The sequence below is a fragment of the Aspergillus uvarum genome, assembly GCF_003184745.1.
Source record: "Aspergillus uvarum CBS 121591 unplaced genomic scaffold BO82scaffold_84, whole genome shotgun sequence".
NCBI lineage: Eukaryota > Fungi > Ascomycota > Eurotiomycetes > Eurotiales > Aspergillaceae > Aspergillus > Aspergillus uvarum.
The window spans coordinates 100,336-113,711 of NW_020291381.1; the positions used below are offsets into that span (position 1 = coordinate 100,336).

A 13,376-nucleotide genomic window follows, 5' to 3' on the forward strand; every position below is an offset into this window, starting at 1 on the left:
CATGTAGATAGATAGGAATGAGGGGAAGAAGCCCATCGACAACAGTAAGGCTGACACGCTAGTCCCGAAGAAGCACCCTCGTATTCAATCAATCACCATCAATCTTATGCCTCCATTATCAACAACTCCATTGAACCACAGTACGGCATACAGCATAAGAATCAAACATCAGCAAAGCATGCCATTCATTACTTCATACATACACACCACTCAGCCCCTTACTCCAAACTCAACCAATCTGCGCCTTCGAGAAATCCATCTCTGCAACCCCAAGAGATTAGCACATTGGACTTTCCTCCAAAAAGGGAAAAAAAAAAAAAAAAAAAAAAAAAAAAACTAACCAGGATGTTCCGCCTGAAACTGCTTCAAGATCTCCATCTTCTTCTGCTCGTCGCTGGTCATCCCGCCCATCTCCTTCTGCCGCTGGTCGTACATCATCTTCTCGACCATGGCACGCGTCTCGCCGTCCAGGTCGCTCAGCGAGGACGACTCGGGCGTGATCTTGCTGACGTCGATCTTGGGCGCCCCCGTCACCACGTGCGGCCACCACTCCACCTTGTTGACCTTGTCCAGGTGCACGGCCACCTCCTTGCCCGGCGGATGCGCCGTCGTCTCCAGCGTCCACGAGCTTTCGTCGACGATGACCGGGTGGGGGAAGGTGCCCTGCATGTTGCCAGAAGAAATCAACATTAGCACACCCCATCCTGATCCAGTCTGGTAGAGTCTTCCACAATCCCATTCGGAGCCGGTATTGTAGACCACCACCTCCACCCCCCACCCGGTAGAACTAGATAAGTGAAGAAGACAAGGACATACCTCAATAACAGCCTCCTCCCCCTTCACCGCCACCTTGATCTTAGTCTTGGTGAGCACGACGTCCAGATCGCGGCCGCGCAGGTGGCCCGGCACGGGGATCGTGACCTCGACGTCGCGGATGGTCTGCGTCCATTTGTAGGGGAGCCGGGCCTGCTCAGCCTCCTCGGCGGCCTTGCGGGCGCGTTCTTCGGCGTCGCGCGCGGCGAGGTCCGCGGGGGTGGGTTCTGTTTCCGACATTTCTGTTCGGGCGTGGGGGTGGATGTTAGTCTTGCTTTGATTCTCTTTGGGTTTTCGTTAGTGATGAGGGGAGGTCCGTACCGGATGCGATAAGGTGCTGGGGATTGGGGGTGGTCGGGGGAAGGATGTTGGAGAAAAAGAAGAGCGTCTGCGGGGGAATATCGGCGGCGATTTCGATGGTGGAGCGGAGCTACACTACTAACGGTAATCGCTGCGGCGGTTCGAGTAGCTTCCGTCCGCTGCGGGGCTTTGGGTCGGGTCGAGCTTCCTTGGGTTTTGGTTACTGTTGGGCTGGGCTGGGCTGGTCTAGTACTGTAGGCTAACAATCCGATTGATATGCACCCAAAAGAGGCCCCATACTCCCTCGAAAGGACTCAGAAAAGGCACGCTAACTATTGAAGATGTGACAGATGTCACAAAGATCATTATGCCGTATATGCCCTGCGTATGTTCCAGATGCCCCACCATAACCTACCCTCCCTACCCTACCCATGGCAAACAGTCTTTTCCCTTCCCCCCCCCTCCCCGGACTAAACAGCCGCTATGCTTCCTGCGCATCATGACTGCATTCATTCCACAAGCAAACACCATCAACACAACAGGATTACCATTTTCCTCCCTCTCATCCCACCCAAGAATGTAAGATTTTGGTTTCGCACAAATGCTAAGGAAACTAAGAAAGCTCAAAATGCTCCCACATGTCCCATTAAACGCCATTAAAATGAACCCCCTTACCCCACCACCAGCTCCGATAATCATCATCATTCCGTACTATCCGTGAGAATCTCCTCTCCGAAAAGATCGACTTCATGGAGGCCGTGCAGGTCGCTCGGGTCCGGATGCGGCGCATCGGATTCTTCCCCCGCCCCCGGGCTGCTGCTGCTCACTTCCCCGCCCTCCAGAAATCCGAAGAACTGGCCCGCATACTCGGCGGTCGCGTTCGCGAGCTTCGCCTCCAGGATCCCCTCGAGCATGCGCATGTCTTCCTTCCACTTCTGCTCGCGGCGTGCCTTCTCCTCTGCCGACCGGCGGCAGGTCCCCTCGCGCTCGCGTACCTTGACGCAGTTGGGGCAGATGTAGTTGACCTCACAGAAGGAGCATTTGCAGGGCGGGTAGGCCTTCACGCAGTCCTGGCACACGTAGACGGCGCAGCTCGTGCATTCGCGGAGCACGCTGGCGCAGCGCTGGCGCTGGTCGCCGACGGCCCGGTACTGCGGGCAGAAGAAGGACTGACAACCTTGCCAGCGCAGCTGCTCGGACGGCGAGTCACAGTAGATGGATGAGGGGGAGGACGAGCGGGATCGGTTGGAGTTGGACAGGGACAGACTTCGCGAGCGGCGATGGATTAGCAACGCGGGTCCCGGGGGTTCGGGCAGAGCGCGGCTGCGCACGTCCCCCGCCCCGTCACCGTGGTCCTCAGTGAAGCTGCTCGTCGTGGAGTCGATCATCCGCTGGGTCCGGAACGGTAACTCGAACTCAGGCACGGAGTGAGGATACGCCATGTGCGGGGCAAGGTAGCCGCGAGAGCTTGATGCAGCGTGGTTTTGGATCGCCATCTTCTCCAGCGTCAAGTCCCGGTAGCCGCAGATTCGCAATCGTAGACCGCGGAGATCATGCTCAATGCACAACGGCTTCGAGCAGCTCTTGCAATGTACCTTCCACTGCGGCGTGTCGTAGCAATCCTGGCACAAGTTGCGGGGACAAGCCGTGGGCTGGCGGTTGGGCGGACCCAGCAGCCACTTCATCATGGCGATGTGTCCCGTCTCAAGTGTGTAATCCGGCTTGCGGGGATCTCCGTAAGCGTCGCGGGGGAACGTCTTGCTCCATTCCTGGGCCGAGATTTCGAGGTCCTCCCAGCCTTGTCCCCTGGGTAGCGGCACCGCGCGCACTTGATCTACATCCCGGTTGGAAGTGCCGATACTGATACCGCCTCCCCCGGAGAAAATGGGCTCCGTGCAGCACCAGTGCAGCTTCAGGGCAGGATAAGCGGCAGGAGCGGTGGGGTTGGTGGTAAGTACCTCGTGGTCCGTGAGTTCCAGCGGGTCTTGCATCGAACACGGCGAAACTGTTGCGCCAGGGGCCCACCAGAACGGATTCGACTCCTTGGTCGAGGCGGGCTCCAAATGACCAGCAATGTAAGGCCGATCGTACGCACAGCTAGCACAGAGAGTCTTTCGACATCCGACGCAGTGCATCAGGATGCTGCATTGCTCGCACCGCTCCGGGATCACTTCGCAGCAGTTGTCGCAGCGGATGTTCTGGACAAATTGCGCGTGACTTTGACGCAGATGCGCCGGTTTCATCTTGCCGTCACCGAGATCACCGATTTCGCCCGTCCCCAGCGGTTCGCCGCAATAGCCCGTCTCATTGTGCTCCCACAGCTTGCCGTCCCGCTGAGCTGGCCGGTGACCCGAGTCGATCGGTCCGATCCAGTTCTTCGACCTCCACAGCCGATCGAAGACGACCCAGACCTCGGCCGAACCCTGGGGAACCCGCATCGACACGTACCCTCGTCTGCGGAAGCACCGCCCGGCCGGGGTCGAGCACCATGCCGTATCCGTCCAGATGCCCAGCCTGTGACAGAGGTTGACCAGCTCATGTGTGGGCTCGGAGTCCGAATCCTTTCGCGACAGCGATGACGTGAGGTAGGGGCGACGGCGGTGATGGCGACATCGGTAGGTGTATAGACTTTTGAGGGCGAGATGTTTGGTGGCAGGGGAGCTACCGATATTCCGTTCCATGTTCACATCGTACTGGAGGCCGAACATGGTCAAGTAAGGAATAATGTGATACTTGAGTGAGACGTTCTTGCACCCCCGAACAGAGAGATGCTCCAGTGTCTCCCGTCGAGCATGTAGGACTGTAGAGATAAGGATCTGACCCGAGACCGCCGTGTTATCCAACTCCAGGCTGCGCAAACACGGGCTGAACGGAAGCACCACATTCATCAACAACTGATCGAGAGCGTACGGTCGCGACTGGCGGGGCACCACTGCCTCCGAGGAACCGGTGAGGACCACGCGAATCGGCGGAGGGGTGCCTGAGGGATAAAGGAGCCGGAACGAAAGGTACTTCCATGCTGTTGGGTATGAGCGGAGAAAGGAGCGGAGGTAGCGGGAAGTGTGGTAGAGCGAGAGAATAGAATCGGTGGGGGTCTGTAGAAGGAGGGATTCGAGGATAGGCGCGTGAGTGGTGAGGACTCTTTCAAATGTCGATAAAGAGTGTTGGGCGTGGAGGTCCGACTGCTCCAGCGCGGATTCCACCAGCACTTGCTGGCTCAGGCCGGCGGTGTTGTCCTTCTCCCCGTTCATCATTATTGTCGATAGTGATAGTGATAGTGATAGTGGGTGATACGGAGGGCGCTATCGGAGTATGTCGGTCGGTCACGACGGCGCTGAGGCCGAAATCCCTGCTTGATCTTTTTCTATGTCTTGAGTGTCTTGGTTAATGGGATTGAGTGTGGGACGGAGTCGGAGGGTAGAGTGTCGCGGGATCGCGAGCACGGCGGAAAATGCAGGTAAAACCGCCCATCATAAGGGGAAACAAGAGGGCGACCAATGCGCAAGGAGGACGGGTTTACATCCCAAGGCTGAACATCATATGAAGTCTACCAAGGGAGAAAAGACCAAGCAGGCAGAGAAGAGAGAAGCCGAGGAAGAAGACCACAACAGGGTTTTTGAAAGTGGGGAAGGGGGGGAATGGAAATTGGAGAAAGAGAAGATGGAAAACGAAAGTGAGATGAGGTGATGGGGGTGAGTGAGTGAGTGAGTGAGTGAATGTGGGTATGAGTGTGAGTGTGTGAGTGTGAGTGTGTGTGTGTGGCTTTGCCAACTCACCTCAGATTGGGGATTGGGACCAAATCCAACGACGGGTGCCGGGATCTGCCCGGCCCAGCATCATGTGATAGGTCGCTTCGACCATCACGAGCCTGAATTGGAAAGGGCATCGACTGGCATGATGATGATGAAGATGATGATGATGATGATGATGATGATGATGATCAGGGAGAAAAATAATAATCCTGAGGAGGGGGGAAATAAAAGGAGGGTGAGAAGAAAACCTAAAAAGGGATAGGGAGCGACTATTCCCTCAGCATACTTCTTTCTAGTGATTGACTCTCCCGCCTTTATTGAATCTTCATCAACTAGTCAACCTCACCCAACATCTCTTTTTGGGCCGATAGGAGCAATAAGGCATGAAAGTACGCTTGACCAGTCACATCCGGATTGTCTACCGGCCCAGCGCAACAGCCAGTCAACAAGAAAAAAACTTGATTTGAGTGCACCGCCCAGGGCACAAGAAGTCTAACTATCTATCCTAGTGTCGATCACCATCCTCGCCCACCGTATATCCCCTTGCGATTCCCTTGCGCCCTTCCACCACCAGCGTGCTGTCCGGCGCATCTTCCTCCTCGTATTGGATGTCGAAATCACTTCCCAGACCCTTCCACGTCCGCTGGGATTGCAAGAACTCCGCCCCTGGCGAGAACGTCCCGCCGATCATGGCAATATCGCCCTTGGCTCGCCTCGCTAAGGCGCGCGCGGCCGACGGCCCACTAGCGGCCGATACGGCCTCCTCTGCTGCTGATGAAGCGGAAACGCGGGGTGCAGCAGCATTCCGCATGGGCCGGGAGTGCGAGACATACCGACCGGTGCGCAGGTCGAATTCCGGGGGGGCGGACTCGGGCTCCGACATCTCTCCGGCCTCGTCCGCCGCGGGGTCCGCATTCTCCGCCTCTTCCTGGGATTGATCGAGGACGCTCTGGAAGTCACTCCGCCAGGCGCCAGTCCACACCCGCTCGGTATCGCCCTGGAGCGTGAGCTCCAGCTCCGAGGGAGTGATCACCGGCTTCCAGAAATCCTTGCTGTCGACTAGAGAGCTTTCCCAGCATCCGATCACCACCCATCCGCCGATCTCGCTGAAGTTGGCCACCTTGGCCGCGTTGAGCTTGCCCACCACAAACAGGTAGCTCTTCTTTCCGGCGGCCGCGATCCGATCCCGCACATGCTCCACGATGTGCAGGTAGTTCTTCACACTCAGCGTGTTGACGAGGATGCCGAAGATGGGCACGGTGTTGAGAGAGGTCAGAATGGCATACCGGCGACGCAGTGCAGCCGCCGTGGACGCAGGTAGCGGCTTCACATTCTCCTTGGTCACGTCCTCGGTGGGATAGATATGTATGGCGGCGACGCGAGACGCAAGGGTCAGGAGTAGGGCCGTGGGTGGGTCGGAAATGTGGAAGAGTTGCCAGTCAGAAAGGGACTCCGGGGTCTCTTGGACGGATTCCGGGACGGTGCGGTTGGGAATAGCAGAGGAAGGGTTGTGGACGATATCCGTGGCGAACAGGTTGGTATAGCCCTCCGCGACGAGACGCGCGTAGACGGTCGGGACATGGTTCGAGTAGGTCACATCAGCCGCCAAAATGACCTTGGTTTCAGGGTCAGGGTAGGTCTCCTTAAATGCGCGAACCACGGGCTCGAGAGGCAGAGGCTTCTGTGTGAAAACGTAGATGACCGGCAGTCGGGCTGTGGGGGACAGACATGACCGGCCGTAGTGCACGACAACGTCCGCATCCACATGCTCCGCGGCCACCTCGTCCACGCAGCATGTACCGTAGGAGGTATCCGCCAAAATATATAGTTTCGGGGCAGGTGCGGGCATCGCATCGGCCTTGAGCTGCCTGACCGAGTCCGCTAGCTGTTCGGCACCGTCGGTGCTGCTCTGCCCGCTGCTGTGTGGTTGCGGGGCATCGGTGACGTCCAGGCCGCGGCTGAGGAGCTGGAACACCCGGGGAGCATCGGGGAGCATGTCATCTGGGAATTGGAGCGCAATGCGCTTATACCGTGCCTGGCGGATCTCTTGCAGCGTGCGTTCGATGTCATAGGTAATCGAGAGCTCCTCGTCGGAGAGCGTGCGGCTCGGTGCCTGAGACGTAACCGGGTCGGTGGATTCCAGGATGCGATCATCGGGGGTGGAGAGGACGGGGGCTGCCTCCATTTCGTTAGCCATGGTGAGGGATATGGTAGAGCAAAGTTTGGTAGGATCGTGAGCAGCCCAGGGCCGGCAATTGAGAATGGTGTTGGTGAAAGTGGTGGGAGGGGAAATCGGGCGCAATTTTTGACTGCGAGGAAAATCCCACGGGTTTCCACCCCACTTTCACCCCGCCATCCGCAGGGGAGCCAATGGCACTCATGAGAATTACTTGTGGTGCCATACGTAGAATCGAAGCAACAAACCATCAATCATAATCGCGTTGATACTCTCTGGATTCAATGGCCGTCTACTGCTTGTCGTAATTTCTTCATTTTAAGTATATACAGAAAGATACCTTATCCATCTACAAATCCGCGCGGGCCGGCTCGCCAGCCCACACACGCCGGATCAGCTCCCGAATCGGCTCGCGCTCAATCTCGCGCGGGTTCCAGTACGGGTTGCTGACCGCGATGTCGGCGGCCTTGTCGATATCCTCCTCCTTCATCCCGAAATCCTTGAGGCCACGCTTGACCTTGAGCTTAGACAGCAATACATTTAAGCCGTGGATGGCGTCCCCATTGCTCTCCGGAAGGGCCTCGGCCAGCTTCCTCATGGCCTCGGGAATCTTGGGCGCATTGTAGGAGATGGCGTGCGGTAGGACCGCGGTGTGGGTTTCCGCATGGGGCAGGTTGAAGCTCCCGCCCAGGGTGTGGCAGAGCTTGTGATGGATGGACATGCCCACACTGCCCAGGCACGTGCCGCACAGCCAGGCGCCGTAGAGGGCGGACGAGCGCGCCGAGGGGGAGCTGGGGTTCTCCACGATCTCCGGCAGGGCGGAGGCCAGCGCCCGCGTGCCCTCCAGGGCCATCAGGTTGATGACGGGGTTGGTGTTCCGCGCGTAGAGCGCCTCCACTGTTTGCCGTCTAAATCAGCATCCGGATTGGCAATCAATCAGGGACAAGGGGGAGAACCCACCAGCGTGCGCAATCGCATTCACACCACTCGTGGCACTCATGGCGGCAGGCAGCGTCATGGTCAGGTCGACATCGTAGATGACCGTGCCCGGCAGGATCTTGGGATCGGAGCGCGTCTTTTTCAGCCCGTCGGCGGTTTCGCCCAGGATCGGAGTCATCTCACTGCCCGCGTAGGTCGTCGGAATGCAGATGTGCGGCAGTCCGGTGCGGATGCTGATGGCCTTGCCGAGGCCGATGGTGCTACCGCCGCCCACGGAGATGACCGCATCCGCGCCCTGCGCGCTCGCGTATTCCAGTGCCTTGTCGGTGATGTGAGTCGGGGTGTGCATGGTGGCCTCGGTGAAGATGCCAGCGACCTGGTCATTGAGGACGGCCTTGACGCTCTCGGCCTGGCTGACTTGGTGGGGGGTCGAAAGCACCAACGGGGCCTTCACGTTCAGACGGGTAACCTCATCAGGGAGCTTCTGGAGCGTGCCGCTGCCGAAAATGACACGGCCGGGGTTGGAATTGTATTCAAAAGCATCCATGGTGAGTGGTGGGGTAGGAGTTTGGTGCGCAGGTTATCGGGATTGCAGAATAGCGGGGAAGAGATTGGAGAGCGTTCGGGGTATCCCTGATCGGTATAAATAGTCTAGCATGTGCCTAGATCCGAGTCTCAGGGAGACATCCGAAGCTTGATCATCATGAATAATACAAGGATTTTCCCCACACCCCACCACTTCCGTCGTTCAACGTCATGAAGCCATTATTTATTGGGCCGGCTAAGGCAAAGGCTTTTACCGTGGGGTCGCGGCCGCGCCAAAGGTGGAGGGCTTCGGCAATTCTGCCGCGATCGACTCCGACTACATACATATGTACAATCTCTCGAGAGGAATGATATCTGTGTTGGCTACTACACCAATAAGAATTGCAAGTGTCAACCCTGCAACTGTCGTACCCTCGTCTAATAACCAAGCCCATGCTTATACACGAGAGGAAAGGGATGGGCATGACAACGATGGATTGCCGATATCGGCAAGGAATTATCCCGTCAACGGGTGGCAGGCCGCGCCAGACAGGCAGCGCACCCCAGACACCTATCCTTAATCTATACACATCCCAGAGAAGACAACGATTCTACCCTCGATTCACTGAATTGATAAAGCAGTATCGCTGCCGCCCACTGCAAAGTCTTCTCTCACGTGAAGAATGTCGATTCAGCACATACATGCCCATCACCACCGGCAGGCATACTTGGAGACTCCCAAGGACTCATCGTCTTTGACACTATTGAACCAGAAGAAGGACAAGGGTTGCTGAAGGGTGTTCTGCTTTTCTTTGATCCCGGGCGTAAGTATCGGGAACACGCTAAGCGTAGCGCTTATGAAGCTAAACCACTAGGCCTGATCTTAGCCGAATCAACTGATAAGAAGCGTAGACCCTTGGAAAGATAGCTTGATTCATATTAGAGCATTGTATACTTGGTTTCTCTGTTATAACATCCTCGCGGCCTACTTGGGGTCATTGAGAGAGTATCGCTTTATTTTATTTCCCACTCGATGTCACCGTACAGTACCATCTCCTTGGTGGGGGGTATCACTTAGTCCATATCGGCAAAGGCCATGATCTGCTGTCCTCCCTTGGCTCCCTTGCCCTTCTTGCGCTTCTTCTGCTGCACCGCCCGGGGTCTCTCTTCCTCGCTCTCATCGCCGGATTCCGCCTCACTGTCAATGTCATCATCGCTATCGTCGCTGTCGCCGTACATGCGCTTGTCTCCTAGGTGGGATCCATTGGCGCCGCTGGAACCGACCGCCTCATGCCAGACCTTGACCACCTGCCCGCCACCACTGACCATGCGCCCTTCGACGTCGAAGCCCAGCCCGATCACGCCTTCCGTCTCGTCGTGTACCACCTCCGACATGACCTTGTTGTTACCGATCCGGACGAACTTGACCGCGCCGCCACCCATACCCACGGCGACCATCTTCCCCTTGCCCAGCTCCTCCGGCACGACCGTCAGCGTCTCCAGCGAGTCGGCGCCACCGGTGCGGGGCTGCACATAAATGCGCTCGTCCTGATCGTCCCAGGCCCCCTTCTCCCACAGCGTTAGCACGCCGTTGGAGCCTCCCACCACCACCTTCTCGCCGCGGCTCGTCCCGCTCGTGGCCAGCCCGCCGATGTACACCGAGCTGATCAGCTCTTCCTCCTGGTCCTCGCTGCGCACAAGCACGCCCCGACGGAGATCCGTGACGGCCAGCGTGGTGCCACCCGTCGTCACCCATTGCTTGCTAAACCCCGAGGTACTGGTATCGGACGCGGGGAGCGGCGTCAGCGAGGAAACGTAGTCGTCGTGAGGGTGGTGCGTTTGTTGCGGCTTGGCGGAGACCTTGGAGAACGGGGTGCGGAGGTCGTAGACATGGAGGGCACTGGAGTCGGTGGCAAGGAGGAGGGTTTGAGGGGAAAGGGCGTGTACAATGGTGGGGGCGTCGACGGATCTGAAAGTTTAAACCCCAAAGCCTTGCGTTAGCAATTGCGCGGACAATTGAGCATCAATTGACATCGATTGGCTTCATGAGACACGGATTGTGCCCCCTCAGCATGCAACAGAAATCACATACCCATCCTTTAACGTGGGGATCGCGATCTTGTTCGTCACCACCCCGGTCTCCGCCTTCGCGGCCTTGACCAACCCATCCGTTCCAGCGGAGTACAACGTCTCGCCGTCCAGCGCGAAAGTCAAGCACCGGCAGCTACCCTTGTGTCGTCTCGTGCTCCACATGGTATCGATGTGACCCTTGCCGTTGCGGGACGAAGATGTCGAGGCCCCGTCATCATCGCTGTCCGCCTCCACGGAGGGCAGTCGGTAAGTCTGGACATGGCCCGTTGCGAGACCGACGGAGACGATGGGTTCATTGGGGTGGATGGCCTGCGAGAACAGATCCGCCGACAGCGGCAAGGTACAGACCGTGTCGAACATCGTGTGGACGGGCAGTGTCAATTGAGGGAAGGGACCTGATTTTCCACTCGTCTAGGACTTTTGTATGACTTTCAAGAGCTACCTCACGTAGATTTGTCTCTGGTGCGGCCGCAAGCTCCGACTTTTGAGGGGGCGGGCCGACCGATCTTCCGGTCAATCTTCCGGTGCTTGACAGCTGATAAGCCGCTTATCGGGGGCAACCGCCGCCTTTCTTTTGAAGCAGGCGCATTGGCTGTTGGCCCGACTATGCAATGGCAGCCACTCAGCGGGTTCTTGCTTTTAAGATCCTCACCTCTAGTCCAGCCTGGATAAATACATCCACTTAAGGACCTGACAGTTTGAATTGGCACTCACAGTCTCCAGGGACTCGCGGTTCAGGCGCCAATTGGTAACGAGCTCTATTGTGAAGTACAAATCTAATTGCTTCTGATGGTGCTGACCTGACCAATTGATCTACGCCATTGTCTCGAGTGTGATCCAGCCCCAAACAGTATAGACAATCTTGCAAATTAGTGTCAAAGAGAGAAACTGTCTTGACAAAGCCTACCTGGATACGGTCCTGATTCTAGTTGCCGAATATGATGATCTTCTGAGCAGAATTTCTACCCGAAAACCTCCTGCTAGACGCGTTACTTCGCCTTAGCTTTAATCTTATGCCCGGGATAATTCTTTTTTCCATTTATGTATATACAATTGCAAGAAAAGATCAGATTCAGAGAAGTCACGAAAGAAGATTGAGCAGAAACGAACGAAGAAACGGAAAGAAAAATGTAAAAAGAGCCATGTATAGGGGCCCAATCTCGTTGACCAGAGCGGGACCCGTTTTCCTCACGTCAGGAGCCTGCCCTGATGTGTTCGCTGCTGAGCTCACCCGATACTCACTCGCCTCTGCCATCTAAGCGCTGAAGGTCGAGTTGATCGGGCCGAACTTGATATTGGAGAAGGTGACGGAAGCGTCGGGGTGCGCTGCCTCAACTGTCTTGGGGTTACCCTCGCCGGTCTCGCAAGTGCCGCGGGCAACACCGGGGTCGGTCACAGTGGCGTTGGTGGGATAGTGGCTATCCAGCCACTCCATGCTGGAGTAGGAGTCATCCCACAGACTCATGATGAGGACCATGGACGAGAGGGCGTCGCCCATCTTGGTGAGTCCCTGGTGGTCTCCGAAGATGTCTTCGTCCCCAAAGGCCTTCTTCTGAGCCGTGCAGAAGTCGGAGGTGATCGAGTTACCAGAGACGCCACTGATCTCGGACGCGGCGTTGGCAATCACGTTGCCGTTCTGCACGTAGTAGCGGCGGATCTCGGACAGGGAGCCCGAGCTGCCCTTGATGAACTGGGTGACGACCGTCATCTTCGAGTTGGAGTCGACAGTCTTGCTGGGGCCGAAGAACGAATCGTTGCCCATGCGGTAGGTGTTGAAGTCGCAGCCGTCGGGGTCGCAGGTGCCCGCGTAGCGGCTGGAGGAGTAGGTTCCGCCGCAGGCGTCGCCCTCGCACATTACCTGGGTGGTTGAGTCGCAGGGGTGCGGAGTGAACGCGGTCGAAATCTTGTTCGCTTCCCAGATGTCCATCTCCGGGCAGCAGGAGCCGTGGTTGCCGACGCCGGAGTTGGAGTTGCTGGTCGACGGGGTCCAACCTTCCACGTTCGCCTGGTTTATCTCACGTCAGCTGGTATGAAGTGGTAGTCCAGTGGGTCAATGATACTGACCTGTCCGTCAATGAATTTCAGATCCCGCGGGCACTGGGAATCGCAGTATCCTGTTCCATATTTGGCGCCGGCCTTGTTGGCCGGGAATCGGGACACTCCGCCGTCGGCGTCCATGGCGGTGAAGTACAAGGCACCGTTCAGTCCACAAGGGAGGTTGGACACGTCGACATCGAAGGTAAACTCGGCGTCCAAGAGGTCGAATGTCTGGTATTCCTCATCGCTGGTGTCCATGAGGTAGAGACGCGAGCCGACATTGGACCCGGTGACGAATTTGAGTGTCAACGCGTCACCGCTGGTGGTGACACCGTAGGTGCCTTCATAGTCGGCGCCATCCAGTGCACAGTTTGAAGCACAGGTCTCATCATCAGGGCACAAAGTGGCATCCCACTAGGGAACGTGTCAGTCAATCGCTGCAATAGAGCTGGCGCTTTCACACGACTTACAGTGTTCCCAGTGTAGCAGTTTGTGTAGCCTTCTACGGAGTGAACCCAGCGCCAGTTGGAATCAATGACCACGGAAGCACTCTGCTCTGTGCAGCTGCCAGCAGCAGTACACTTCTGCCAGGTCAGAGCAGGATGAGTTTCCGCAGTCGAGGTTCCGGCCTGTTGAGCGCGAGCTGCGCTCCAGAGCGCAGAGAAGAGCAGGGCGCGTTGATACATTGTCTCGGATAGTTCGCTGAGTCGATTGTTGTTTGTGCTTGATTGTCTGTCCTGCAG

General features: G+C 57.1%; 6 protein-coding genes across 6 annotated transcripts; all 6 read right to left on the bottom strand.

The window, feature by feature from the left end:
* Positions 1-229: 229 nt before the first annotated feature.
* Positions 230-1,053, bottom strand: BO82DRAFT_407109 (NudC domain-containing protein; the record flags this gene model as incomplete). The annotated part of the gene is made up of 3 exons (XM_025639609.1): positions 230-261; positions 342-663; positions 817-1,053. The coding sequence occupies 3 exons, from the start codon at positions 1,051-1,053 to the stop codon at positions 230-232; spliced, it is 591 nt and encodes a 196-aa protein (XP_025486693.1).
* A 761-nt stretch (positions 1,054-1,814) lies between these two features.
* BO82DRAFT_369345 (uncharacterized protein) lies at positions 1,815-4,367 on the bottom strand (the record flags this gene model as incomplete). Its single annotated transcript, XM_025637162.1, has 1 exon — positions 1,815-4,367. The coding sequence occupies one exon, from the start codon at positions 4,365-4,367 to the stop codon at positions 1,815-1,817; it is 2,553 nt and encodes an 850-aa protein (XP_025486694.1).
* Positions 4,368-5,260: 893 nt separating this feature from the next.
* On the bottom strand, positions 5,261-7,157 carry BO82DRAFT_359117 (2-(3-amino-3-carboxypropyl)histidine synthase subunit 1/2). Its single transcript, XM_025636481.1, has one exon. It carries the CDS (start codon positions 7,060-7,062, stop codon positions 5,371-5,373), a length of 1,692 nt encoding a protein of 563 aa, XP_025486695.1. The 5' UTR covers positions 7,063-7,157; the 3' UTR covers positions 5,261-5,370.
* A 185-nt stretch (positions 7,158-7,342) lies between these two features.
* On the bottom strand, positions 7,343-8,705 carry BO82DRAFT_321793 (maleylacetate reductase). Its single transcript, XM_025632744.1, has 2 exons — positions 8,002-8,705; positions 7,343-7,938 (listed from the first exon to the last, which is right to left on the bottom strand). The coding sequence occupies exons 1-2, from the start codon at positions 8,525-8,527 to the stop codon at positions 7,391-7,393; spliced, it is 1,074 nt and encodes a 357-aa protein (XP_025486696.1). The 5' UTR covers positions 8,528-8,705; the 3' UTR covers positions 7,343-7,390.
* Positions 8,706-9,449: 744 nt separating this feature from the next.
* Positions 9,450-11,054, bottom strand: BO82DRAFT_321798 (WD40 repeat domain-containing protein). The gene is made up of 2 exons (XM_025632745.1): positions 10,598-11,054; positions 9,450-10,474 (listed from the first exon to the last, which is right to left on the bottom strand). Exons 1-2 carry the CDS (start codon positions 10,954-10,956, stop codon positions 9,580-9,582), a joined length of 1,254 nt encoding a protein of 417 aa, XP_025486697.1. The 5' UTR covers positions 10,957-11,054; the 3' UTR covers positions 9,450-9,579.
* A 589-nt stretch (positions 11,055-11,643) lies between these two features.
* BO82DRAFT_436628 (glycoside hydrolase family 7 protein) lies at positions 11,644-13,319 on the bottom strand (the record flags this gene model as incomplete). The annotated part of the gene is made up of 3 exons (XM_025641130.1): positions 11,644-12,601; positions 12,661-13,047; positions 13,104-13,319. 3 exons carry the CDS (start codon positions 13,317-13,319, stop codon positions 11,852-11,854), a joined length of 1,353 nt encoding a protein of 450 aa, XP_025486698.1. The 3' UTR covers positions 11,644-11,851.
* Between the last annotated feature and the right edge of the window lie 57 nt (positions 13,320-13,376).